This window comes from Anguilla anguilla, chromosome 8 (assembly GCF_013347855.1).
Source record: "Anguilla anguilla isolate fAngAng1 chromosome 8, fAngAng1.pri, whole genome shotgun sequence".
NCBI classification, from domain to species: domain Eukaryota; kingdom Metazoa; phylum Chordata; class Actinopteri; order Anguilliformes; family Anguillidae; genus Anguilla; species Anguilla anguilla.
The window spans coordinates 34,182,422-34,196,159 of NC_049208.1; the positions used below are offsets into that span (position 1 = coordinate 34,182,422).

Genomic DNA, 13,738 nt, shown 5'->3' on the forward strand with positions numbered 1-13,738 from the left:
GCAATTGCACATTACTTAATGAAACATTTAGCACTGGCTTTGTGGGGTTGTATCCCAGCAGTATTTTGCTGGCCAGACACAGAGAGGGCCCGTGATTACTTTATATTTCGGGCTTCGCAGTGTGTCCCACAGGTTGAAAATTTATTCGTGGTGGTCAAAATTTATTTGTGTGTGTTTGGAGGGTTGGTGAATGATTGCGAATGAGAGGAGGGAGGAGGGAGGGGAGGGGGGATGGTGGGACTTGTGGGAATTGTGGAGAAGGTGGGAATTGCCTCCAACCCACTCCACGCGGCTCTCGCTGTTGGCACATTTTAACAAACGATGGCGGCTCTTTGGCACGGTGAGGGGAGGGAGACAGCTGGCTTGATTTGAAAACACAACAGCTAGTGGGATTTCGCTCGGGCGGCTACACTACCCGAGTAGCGGGCTCCTGATTGTTCTTTTCAGATCGGGACCAAATCGTAAGAAAAACGTTAGGCCTTAACGTCGCAGCTCGCAAAGTATGAGATACCATTCCGAAACGATGCAACTGATTTACGGGTTTCCCGACATGTCACAAAAATTTGGGCACAGTCGGCTCAAATTTGTAATGCGAGCCGATTCTGTGTTTCAATTCCCGTTGACCAATCAGGAGGTAGCTCAGTGTATGATGTTTTTTTCCCCCGCTGTATTTTGCCACCTGTAACGTCATCAGATCTAGTCGGGAGCTTGTATAGTCTATGCTATCACCCGATTGGTTGTTACAAGTTGAACCTCGTTAAGGGTGACAGGGCATCCGAACTCCCGATGTCATAACATGAGAAAATCATATAATTATCCCAAATCGCCAAACAATAAAAAAGGCCAAAAATACACACACCAAAACTAAAACAAGCCCAAAAAATAATAAGCGGATTTGCCAACATCGGAGAGAGGGGGGACAGGCAGTTTGCACAGTGAAATGACAGTCAGCTGCATGTCACTTTGTCATCTGAAAGAAAAAACAATGAATATGAAGTATGGTGCGTTGCCAACTAACGTAGATTTACGAACAAAACATGGGGAGGCAGCTTCTCAATGCAGAAGATGACAGCTCTTCAATGGCAGTTTTTCTCTGAATAATGTTTATGATTGTGGTTGCTTATTGGCTCTCAGGGACATTAAACCACTTTTATTGAAGTGAATTGGACCAATAATTATTGAGGAAAGGACAAAGCAACTACACTACTTCCCTATGTTCGGAATACCGCATTCTCACGGTGTTAGGAACACTGCTAAATTTGTGTTCGAAATACCCTGAGTCTGCGTTAAATACAAAAAAATCTTTATGGGCGGGGGCAAATCTATTTGGGCCGGCAGTCCAAATAGAGTCACTGTACGGGAGACATTGCAGCTTCATTGTAGCAACAAAAACATGAGCAATCTGTCTTCAGTTAGCTTCTTGCTGGATAGGTCTATGTGATTCTGGGCAGGATTATAGCTTATTATATACAATATTATATACTGTATACACATAGGACTATAGAACAATGTAATCAGTAAGTACTTAACCAATGCCTCACATCTAATTTCACACCAATGTGATACAAAGGGAACCGAGAAATCAGAACCCATGTGCTTGAGCCCTCTTACACTTAAGTGAAAGGCGAGAGTTTAGAGCAGACAACCAGAAAATTATTGGGCACAACACTACATTTGCACACATAGTCAGAGGCATAGCACTGTATGTACATGGTGTCCTGAGAAACTGATGCAGTGAACATAGGCATCGAGAGGACAACAGTAACCGAGGAATTAAGTCTGAACACTGATTTGAATGGACAGAAGAAAAAGGAAGGAAACACTTTAAACACTTCTAAAAGGGAATCAGCCCTGAAATTAGATATGCTGCTTGGGCATTTGTATTGTTCGGCCTCAACATCTGTCAAAAGCATGTGCACTCCAATTTAGTGACTAAGTGAAACATTAAACTCTGTTCAGTGCAAATGGAGGCACAGGTGATAAAATGAGATTGAAAGGGGATGAGTTATTATATAGGGATGGGGAATTACACTGCATCTCCCTCAGAGAGGAAAAGTACGGGGAGTGATGGGGAATGCTTTAAAGCAGAGATGTCCGATCCTATCCAAGTCTTACTTGAGAAGTGTCAGAGAAGGAGCAGGCTTTCAGCGTAGCCCAGCACCGAAACACCTGCTTCAACACATTGAGGTCTTGAATGAAGACCACGGTTAGCTTATTAGCTGATTCCGGCATCTTTGTGCTAGGCTAGAACAAAAGCCCGCGCCCACGCTTCAGGGAATTCGCACTGCTCACCTGCGCCTCGTTCTCCTTCAGCAGCCTCCTGGTGCGCGCGCCACCTGGGTCATCTGTCATGTTGAGCATCACCATGCTTTTCTTCTCCCACCCGATGAAGGAGCTGTCCGTCAGCCCCTCCACCATCGCCAGGAAGTCCTGGTAGCCGTGGTGACGGGTGGAGACCACAGAGAAAGCGGTCCAGTCGTACTCCTCCAGCACCTCGAAGATCACCTCCAGCTGGAGGGCTGTGGAGCAGCTGAACTGGAGGTAGATGGAGCCACTCTCCTGCAGTCAGTTGGATGGAGAAATGGGGTTTAATATTAGACCGTGAAAAATACATTATTCTGAAAGTATTCCCCCATGCAGGCTATTCAATCTATGAAAATGTGGCATCATGGGCAGAACCAGCATTATTAATTTTCAAATAAATAATCGATGCTGAAGGAAGGAAAGAGTTAGCTCTGGTTCCCATGAATAATCAAAGCAAATACAGACAGGTTTACACCGGGCGTTGTAGATCCCAAAAAAATAACTAAGCCACAAATCACCAGAGACAGCATGTACGCATAAACACAGACACACACACACACACATGCACAGACACGCGAACACCAACCAGAACCACAGACTTTCACAGACCAACACAGTGCAGCTTGAACCTAAAACCACTGCGGGAAAAAAAAATATGAACATCCCAAAAATTACCTGCGGCTCTCTCCCCAAACCAGCTCCACCTCCGACAGCGACGATAGGGAGCCCGGTCTGAGCGGAGACGAACTCCAGCAAGGGGGCCAGGGGGCCCTTGGGGGCCCGGGGGGGCTTCTCCTCCTCGTACACCAGGCCCTGCAGGGGTCTGGTGGCCAGGAGCTGGCACAGCTGCAGCAGCAGGCTCCTCGGGCTGCTCTCGTTGATGGCCAGCCAGATCACGTTGGCCATGCCCCACTGCGTGACCACGCTGTCGCCGTGGCTGCTGGGGATCCGCCCCAAATCCACCCCGGGGTACGGGACCCTGCCCCCGCCCGCCCGGCTGCTGCCGCCCGTCGCGCCCGCCGCGCCCGCCACGCCCTCGGGGTGCAGGGAGGAGCCGGAGTAGATGACGGCGATGTTGTAGTGCACGGCGGAGCCCAGGTCTCGGTCCCTCTCTCGGGGGCGGTGCAAGAGCGCGGGGGAGGAGCCGACAGACCCGGTCCATGCCAGCATGGCCAGTAGGAGAGAGAGGGTGGGTTTCAAAGCCATAGGAATGGACAAGAGCAGGCAGGGGAGGGGGGAGGGGGGGGGCAGAGAGCAGGCGGGGCAGAGGGCTGCAATGCTTATATATAAAGGGTGGAGTCCGGTACCGTAACGCTTGCGATGCGACGAGGATTACAGGCAAGCAGAACAGGGGGATGGAGGGAGAGAGGAGAAGAACGCTCAAGTGCTTGAGATGGATGATGAGGAGCAGCATGAGAGAGAGGAAGAGAGAGAGAGAGAGAGAGAGAGAGCGGAAGAAAACAGAAATAGAGAGTGTGCAGCAGACAGAGACAAAGACAAGGGGGTTATTATGAGGCATGAGCTATACCAACAGCCATTAAGATAACTCACAAATACACACACAACTCTTAACACAATTCACTGACATAATGGTTGTTTGGGAAATACAATGATTAAGGTAGTGCACACACCCAACACGCACGTGCATGCACACACTCACGTGCACACACATGCACACGTATACACACACACACATGCACACACAGACACAGACACATAAATACACACACGCACGCACGCACGCACGCACGCACGCACGCACGCACGCACGCACGCACGCACGCACGCACGCACGCACACACACGCACACACGCACACGCACACGCACACGCACACGCACACGCACACGCACACACACACGCACACACACGCACACGTACGCACACACACAATAGGAACGTTCATTATTCCATCATTTAAAAATTTCCATGAAGGTCCCTTAAGAGGTGTCCTTTGTGATTCACCAAAAATATTCATATCACATGAACCAATATGAAAATTCTAAATGCACAAATCCCAGTTTTTAATAGCACACTTTACTAATGCAAGGCCAGAATTTTATGTTACAAAATGGAGAGGGGGTGGAATTATGATGGAGGTCCAGCTGTAATGGACGACAGCTTCTATCTACTACCACCCAAGTGCATGCAATGAACTGATTCTCAGCCAAGGAGGTCTTTATACCACTGTAAGAATTGCTTGGGAACTTGGGAGATATTCGATTTTCCAATTTCTTTATAACAGACATTCCAGTCACAAGTGATTAATTGTACAGATGAAATGATGATCATTATGTATAAGCACGCAAAGTACAGAAAAGCCGAGAAAATTCCCAAGTAGTTTTACACGGCGTGAGTCTTCCTGTTTCGCGGGACCACCTACAGACCTCCTACCACAAAAACGGTGATTACTGATGCAAATGCAAAAACAAAATCACAGCCTGTAACCTGAACGCCCTGCAGAGATGCAAATCTGCCGGAAACAATAGACTCTTTCTGCAAGCCAGTTCAACCTACAAGATCATTCAGTACAGGAAATCGTTACATAACGCATAATCTTTTAAATTGGTCAGATTCTACCACGCTGGGGAAAAAAAGGCCCAAAATTTCACAACCTCATAAAAAAAGCAGTTTTGCTGTTCATAAATTCAGCTAATAGGCCATTCAAACGTTGTATATAGTTGCACTCTATGTCAGCAAACTAAAAATAACATTATCAGGAAAATGCATATTTCTTCAAGATGCCATTACTTCTTTACTTAAAATGTGTGTAGAAATGCTGTCGCACTCAAACGTTATCTATAAATCAATACATTTTCATTCGAATTGTATTTACCTAAGCTTTCAATTAGCGATAATACATTTTAATCCTTACGTGATAAATTGGCCACAGAGTAGCTCCATTCAGAGTCAAAACCCATTACATTTCTATGATAATTAATATAGACATCATGGATAATACACTTGCTTTTCAGTGGATAGTGAATCTTAAGCAAGGACTTGTGAGGAGAAACCTCTTGAAAGTTTCAGTCGCTGAAGATTGCACAATATTGAGAGGCAGGCCTTGGCTTTAGAGTGCAAATGTAGAGAAAAGGGTTGGCCGGCTTGTTCCTCTGGACAGCTGCTCCTTGGTAACCCCCTTACTGAATGCTCGCAGCTGTCTTTTCAATATACATCTTTTTCTTGTAGCATCCTCCCCTCATCATTCCCCTTTCAATTGGGCCACTCTCCCTAGCTCTACTGCCCTTTCATGGAGCCCTTCCCCATGACATCACTTCTTAATGTTACTGCATCAAAGGTGCTTTGCCAGCCCAGCTCTGAGTTTAACATTCCACTGCCCTTTGACCCCCAGTGACTCCTCTGAGGGGTAAAAAGCAGAAATGAACTGAGATGCAGGAAAAGGGGGATGGGGAGAGAGTCATGGAGAGAAGGAATTAGAGAATAAAGGGAAGAAAAAAGTAGCAAGTGTAATACAGGGAAAAAGATGGATGGAATGGAGAGGAGGATGGAATGGGAAGAGGGATAGAATGAGGAGAGGAAAAGACTGAGCACAAAGGCGGAGAAATATTGATTGGTCACTGAGCAAGTACGGACAGAAACACATTACGGTGCATCTGAATTTTCTATTTTTACATAAATCACTTATAAATACATATCAGCAAAGTTATGTGAATAGGCTTCTTGGAAGGCTCTGATGAAATTGGGCACTAGAATTTTCTTTCATCATTAAATTAGTAAGCCTGCTTTTTTAAAGCACAATGAACTGGACATTTCAAACTCCAACATGATTTTGTTTGACACTACACAATTATAATCATTTTTAAAAGATAGCCCTTGCCCAGTAACACACCCATCCAATTTGAATTTTATTATTTTTACTTGTACACATGCCAGTAGCACTGCAACAGTACCCAAGATCAGTTATATCAGAACCTAAATGATTTTAAGGAGGAGAAAAACAAAGACAGAAATATCCACAGAAGTCTATTCATTTACAGTACTGGAGGGTTGAGTTTGACAATTACTAATGTCTTTGTCTTGTAAGACATCTTGTCAGCAGCACCACTATTTTCAGAGAGAGCCAGTGTTGCTGCCTCGCAAATTCCATCATGGCGTGAATTATCCTTTTCCACTGTGGAGTTAGAACCAGGCTAGCCTGCGTTTTTCCTCTGGCCAGCTGCTGCCATGGCCCTGCTCCTAGGTCTTAACCCCCTTACTGAATGCTCGCAGCTGTCTTTTCAATATACATCTTTTTCTTGTAGCATCCTCCCCTCATCATTCCCCTTTCAATTGGGCCACTCTCCCTAGCTCTACTGCCCTTTCATGGAGCCCTTCCCCATGACATCACTTCTTAATGTTACTGCATCAAAGGTGCTTTGCCAGCCCAGCTCTGAGTTTAACATTCCACTGCCCTTTGACCCCCAGTGACTCCTCTGAGGGGTAAAAAACAGAAATGAACTGAGATGCAGGAAAAGGGGGATGGGGAGAGAGTCATGGAGAGAAGGAATTAGAGAATAAAGGGAAGAAAAAAGTAGAAAGCTAAATACAGGGCAAAATATGGATGGAATGGAGAGGAGGATGGAATGGGTAGAGGGATAGAATGAGGAGAGGAAAAGACTGAGCACAAAGGCTGAGAAATATTGATTGGTCACTGAGCAAGAATAGACAGAAACACATTAGGCTGCATCTGAACTTTCTATTTTTACATAAATCACTTATACATACATATCAGCAAAGTTATGTGAATAGCTTCTTTGAAGGCTCTGATGAAACTGGGTACTAGAATTTTCTTTCATCATAGAATTTGTAAGCATGCCTTTTTAAAACACAATGAACTGGACCTTTCAAACTCCAAAATGATTTTGTTTTACTGCACACTGCACTATTATAATCATTTTTAAAAGATAGCGCTTGCACAGTATCACACCCCGTTTGATTTCTTATTATTTTGACGTGTAGACATACCAGTAGCAATGCAACAATTCCAAAGATCAGTTATATCAGAGCCTAAATAATTTCAATGAGGAAAAATAAAACAAGAGTAGAACCCACAGAAGAGTACAGTGTTTCAATCTTGCAAATTCCATCATAGGATCAATTATCCTTTTCCACATGGGAGTCAGAACCAGGCTAGCATGAGGTGGCTCCACAGCTGGTTGAACTGGTACAGGTGTGATTGCGTTTCCATTTCACTACCCAGTTGAGCGCAAGACTAGCCTGGAATCTGTCTACAACCCAAACAGGGGCTTTTTCCAAAAAGCACGTGGGACCCCACCGCTTTGGATCAATCTGGGTTGTTTGCCGTGCCGTCAGCAAAGGAGAGCATCCTCCTTTCCTCCTTTCTTTCGGTCTCAGATTTTAGCAGCACTGCAGACCCAGTCACACTGCCTACCAGCCCGGCCCACAGCTGGCGTGCAACAAGGCCGGAGCCAGCAATGCAGCGGGCAAAGCTGACACCAGTCAGCACATCAAAACTAATAACGGATTCCACTGCCAAGCCTTCCCTCAGTGGGCCAGCCTGGTTCCACCTCCACAGTGAAACAGGGCTATGAAGTCATTTTTCAGAATCCCAAGAGATGTTAGCAGAACTTCCAGTTTTTACTTATTTATTTGTTTATTATTTATTCATTCTTGTAAAAAAAAGGCTACCAAATAAGAATGCCCATATATATGAGACACTAAGACAATTAGTCACATTGACTCCGATCTATAAAAACCACTCTTAGGGTGCAACCTGCCAACATTTTGTCCGAGAGTCAATAGCACTGAAGAACACAACATTAATGCAAAACTCTGCTAGTTAAACTGTCACATAAAAGACAAGTTTTTTAAACAATGGAAAACACAGCTACAACGGACTATGTTGCCACAGTCTTCTTCATTTTATTTATTTTTATGTTTATTTTCAAAAAGATTTTTGTTTTTGTTCCAACACTACAGGGTATAGTTTGACATATCTTGCCTTGAACAACCCAAGTGATGTATTTGCCAGACAGCAGTCTTAGCATGTGGCTAAGTAGAAAATTTAACTGAAGTGTCAAACTGTAACAACACACTGAATATAACCTAAATATGACAATAGAAATAGATGAAAATGAAATAGAAATAATAAGATAGAAAGTAGTTGGCTACTACTGCTGTAAGGATAGTCCTCTTTGGAATTGCTATGGGTCCATACAATTTTAAACACATTTGTAATTTTATTGTTTTCTGTATTTAGTACACATTCTAATTCAGATTTAGAGCTCGGCCTTTCGGAAGTCATTGCTGAGCACGAGTATGAGCACCAGCATAGGCACCTCAACAAATAAAATCAGGAAGGTTAGCAACTTCCTCCCGACACCACTGGTGTAGGGATGAGTGGGCCAGGGTGGGCCACAGCCACCAAAATAATATCCTAGCCCACCCATTCATCTTTCCTGAACCACCACACTCAATTGTGAATACCCATCCCGGAAGTTCTGGCCCACTTATTTCTCTGCAGGCCCAACTCTATGACAGATTTATAAAAGAGCTCATGATGATGCAGTCAGTGGAAAAGATGTATAGCACATGGAATATTTCTTGGATCATAAAATTTGTACAATGAAATGTTATTATACCTTTTCTGGTGACACAAGAATACGCCGGCTGCAAAATGAAACTCTTACTTACTGCCCAGGCCACAGTCATTATTTAATTTACCAAAGTATAAATGTCCACAATTGGCCTATTTATCTCATTAGCACCATAATGCATTCATCTGTCAGGTCACAGAAACGTGACAATGTCAATTACAATGTTCCATTGTCCTCTTCTGCCGCCAAAAATTAGAATTTAAATGAAGGTTTATTAAGGTTAAAAGCTAAATAAGCCCACTTGTCAGATAGGCTCTTTAAGACAAACTTTGCTGGGTAGAGCAGTGTATTTTCAGCAACAGGATTTTATAGCCTGTAATTCAGACCTCCAGCGACAGGCCAATACAACCTCCTCAATGAAGCCACCTGTTGAACAATCATTAACAATTATTCCAATGAGGTACCTGGACCATCCCAATTAGCCATTTAATGATTACTAATTATGCAGGACTGCATGGCTATTCACAGTGCAGTACCCACAGATACAGACACGTATTTATCCAGTATTTCCTTCAGCAGAATTCAAGATATTATGCCAATAACATATACATATTTACCAATGATAAAATGTGATTTGTCAAGCAGTGTTTTTTTTGTCTGTTTGAGTTATTAGGCCATTAAGAGAAAAGAATAATGGAAACAGAAATTCAAGATGGCACTGCGGAATATTACAAAACAAAATCTCTTGCAATGGAACATCTATTCAATTATATCAAATGGTATTTTTTTTAATTAGCTGAAAACAGCAGTACAAAACCTAAATATGTTTGACCACGTGTGTTTACCTGTTCTATCATTAATTTTAATCTAATTCATTTTAATATTACACATTAAACTGAAAATTAACTTTTAAAAATGTAGTTTAAATTTAGCTACATTTCTGACATCAAAATCATTAAATCTCTTTACATATATCAATGTAAAGAGAAAACGAATAATCATTAAGATGAAAAATAAATAATACCAGTTAGGGTCATCTCTTGTTTAGCCTGGTCTTCTGTATTGGACTGACAATGGACTGGACTGAGAATGTCTTCTGAAAATAGACAGTTTGTGCAAAATATATGATACCCATCTGTGCAGAGTACACTATGTTCTGAACATGTTTACCGAGAGAAGGGCTTCTCAATGTCATCTTTTCTTTCATTGTCCGAATGATCTAGGTAAATCCATTCAGCTAATGTGAGAGGTCATTAGCTTGAAATCAACTCAGGCTGGATGGTCATTATCTAATTAATCACTTCTTAATTGCTACTAATTGACTTGATGTGTGTTCAACTTGTGACATGCACCAAATTTAAACCGAATTACTGGTAAACAGTTTGTAAGCCCTGAAAACTGTGTGGTTATGAGCAAGAGATTTTCTTTTTTTCGAGAGTTCTCCTTTTAACAGCCTTTAGCTGCTCAGTGAAACTGATCCTGGGATCTGATGAAGATACAGTGGAAAGCCAAGTCACCAGACAGGTAAAATTGGACTGACAACTTCAGAAACATGGTGGGGGGAGAGTGCTGCAATTTAGTCCATCACACGCACCTTGGGAATCAGTAACAAAGGCTTGCAATGATGAAAGTCGGTAGATCAATTCGTTGGTTGACTTCTTGGAATAGCATTTGTACATTTTTGTAACTATTCAAATGCATGCAATGAGAACATTGCTCTAATGTTACTCCTTATCATGGATTTGATTCAGTGAAGCAGAGAAGATCTTTATATGTAGCCTATGTGTTTACATATTTGCCAATTATTATACAGCACTGACAACTCTTGACTGACCAAATTCGTTTAGTGATTTATATTGGTTTATGCCAGATTTATCCCCACAGAAGCCACATTTACATAGATACACACTAAGGCAAAATAAAAATTAGCTTTATACTGCATGACCATACTCTAAACGTAAAATCTGTAATTCAGCAAACACACACTGTATGCTTCTTACAGACTGCAGTGATAAGACGAGAAACCATAATGGTAGGAAGTACCAAAGCAGTTTTTCCCCACCACCAGGGCAAACCCTGACCCAGAGCTCTGTGTTTAGTGATTACAAAATGTTTCCAGTGAGAATATCCAGAATGGATTATACATATATTACTATATGATGATATAATACTGTATTATTACATAACTAAGAGAATATTTGTAATGTTAATTGTGTGCCTTAACATACCTGGCAAAAATGCTATATGTTTTCTGGAAGGAATCAGGTACTGCAAAGGTCAGCTGATATTTATAGAATATGGATACACTGATACAGTTAATAGCCTGTGTGGGCTATCACATAATACAAACATCACTGGATCATAGCACTTGGTAACAACTGATGTCCATGAACAAAGCAAATTGTATAATCTACAGCTCAATAAGCAGGCAAATCAACAGAGTGCACATGAAAAGAACAATTGCACCTTTTAATATTAATCCTTGGGAATTTTTGAAAAGTAGTATCTTTACCCATGTCAAAGTCTTGAATTGGTCATTCTGTGATGCTTTGTCCAGTTTTACCTTTACCAGCTAAAAACCACAAATACCTACGAAGTTTCAGTTTATGAAAGTTGTTCATCAGAAAATATCTTTGGTGGTCAGCAGCAAGCGTTGACAAAGGCAGGAATGTGCAGACAGCACAGCAGAACACATCTACAGCCATCTCACCAATGTGCAAACCACTTTACAGAAACAGGTTTGAGCCTGCATTTTCAGGTTTGACTACAGTGGGAATTGAAGATGGACTATGTGATCTTATAGCTAATAAACTAAACAAGTGCACCATTGAAAGCTACACCTTGTAATTGCTACATTAATGTGACAATTGTCCGTATCATGTTTAACATTTTGGTGCACAACAGGAACATCCACCAAAATGTTCATGCAATATCATTATCTGTGCCATGCTTTTGAGCTCAATATAGAGCTCAATTTATGTCTAGCTTTCAGTATATTTGAGTAAAGGAATTATTTTACTCTATTGTGTGGGTTGTGAAAATTAACTGGTTATAAAATATGGCTGTGAGGCTTCTTATTTGTACACAATGTAAAAACCACAGCGTACTATTTGGTTAAGGCTCACTTCTAGCAATTACCTGTCACTCCCCCGTCAACCAACCGATTCTATTCGGCTAAATTTTTACACGCTTGTCCCATGGTTAGCCATTTCATATGCAATTCAAAGTTTTGATGTCTTTTAAGGAATTTCCACATATTCTTCTAGAATGCAGAGATCGGTCTGTCATACTAATTGGTCCTCACAGATAGCCTACCTGTTCTACCAAACAGCTTACATATCGGTACACATAAAAACCCAAAGACGATGGAAATGCCAACAAAGTGCGCAAAATGAAAGGCAGGACAATTTCTAAATGTACAGATGCACACATACCGGCACATATGAAAGGGAGGTACAACGCAGTCTAACAACTCAGACAGTCACTCATGCAGCATTTTTGGTGGGACTGATGTTTTGACGGTCAAAAGACCGTTGCTAAAAATGCAAGTTGAGCGTGCGCCCGTAAATCCGTATTTGCTCGTGCTGTGTACATAGGTTAGCATGCATGTGAGTATGTGCGTTAGAGGCAAGAGCCCTGGAGTATGTGAACGCGCATCAATGACAGAGGGGTCAAAGTCTAGCACACCGGCCGTTTATCCATCTATCAGACAAGCAAGCAATCTATTCGACATACTAAAATAAAAGCCGACGGCGGAATCCCCAGTCCCCCGCATTGTAACGTTTTTACTACAATTAAGCTGTGTAATGTTTTCTTAAGTAAACCCCAAATACAATCACGCATCACATTATTAAATATAATAATAAGAATACTTACAGTTTTCGCGAAAATGCCCCCATCTCTCTCCCAGCCGCTTCATCCTTCTCATAGTCTTTACAATCCCGACTCTTATTTGCGGGTCTCCCCCCAATACATGGATGTAGCTATTTAAATATTCTAACTACGCGTTCACAATTTCCCGACCTCTCTACGTGGCTGGCTAGATGTAGCCAGCTATATCTCTCCCTCCCTTTCTCTTCCTTTCCCCGGTTATTTTGTTAAAATTCAGTATACGCCCCGTCACCTAGCAACCTCTCTCTCCTTCATTCTGGCGACACGTGTTGAATGCTAAACTTAACGTTGTGGAATAATGTTAATGAAGGGATAGACACATTCTCTCGTGTGACGATGTAATCTAAATATTTATTAAAACTTCCCTCCCCTTCTCTCAAAAAAAAGAAGAAAAAAGAAAGAAACATATTGCAAAGGAATTTTCATAGCACAGCATCAATTATATCAGCCTGAAATAGGCCAAAGGCATTTATTTTGCAGACATATTTGCATGAATCAAATTACCCATATTCCCTGTGCGTGTAAATAAATGTGTATCAGACATTAACAACATCTGTGCATAACAGTCAGTATTATAATTTAATTAACAATACGTCAATCATGATTTGTTTATTTTGGTTAACTTCACTGCGGAATTGTCACAGAATACTTTATTGTTACAGCGCTACTACAAGTGTGTGTATTTTTATGAATAGGTCTATATCAGAGACTATGTCCAAGAATCTTCATAGGATCTTTGTCTAAGAGTACTTTGGTGTTTGTGTACATCCCCAATTTGGAAAATGCACATAGGCCCAGTGATCTATCAAACCTTAGCTCTGCACCCAAAGCCGCTTAGATAGAGAAATGTCATTATTATAGACTGTATCGAGAGAAAGCTATCAGAGCTGTAAACCTCAGAAGTCAAGTGCTCATGATAATAAAATAAATTCAATAAAAACGGCTGATCTCTTCAAGGGAAGCTCGGTTCATGAAGTCACAACCTCA

At 42.0% G+C, this 13,738-nt stretch overlaps 1 protein-coding gene across 2 annotated transcripts in view; it reads right to left on the reverse strand.

Moving 5' to 3' along the window:
* Positions 1-13,012, reverse strand: part of LOC118234647 (glutamate receptor ionotropic, NMDA 2D-like) — a 37,838-nt gene extending 24,826 nt beyond the window's left edge. Inside the window, exons 1-5 of one of the 2 annotated variants that reach the window (XM_035431335.1) lie at positions 12,737-13,012; positions 9,885-9,956; positions 8,906-9,286; positions 2,980-3,691; positions 2,293-2,559 (exon numbers count right to left, since the gene is read on the reverse strand). In XM_035431335.1, the coding sequence (XP_035287226.1) occupies positions 2,293-2,559; positions 2,980-3,510 (798 nt within the window). In that variant the 5' untranslated portion in view covers positions 3,511-3,691; positions 8,906-9,286; positions 9,885-9,956; positions 12,737-13,012. The remainder of the gene's footprint in view (positions 1-2,292; positions 2,560-2,979; positions 3,692-8,905; positions 9,287-9,884; positions 9,957-12,736) is intronic. The other variant, XM_035431334.1, reaches the window with a different exon arrangement.
* Between the last annotated feature and the right edge of the window lie 726 nt (positions 13,013-13,738).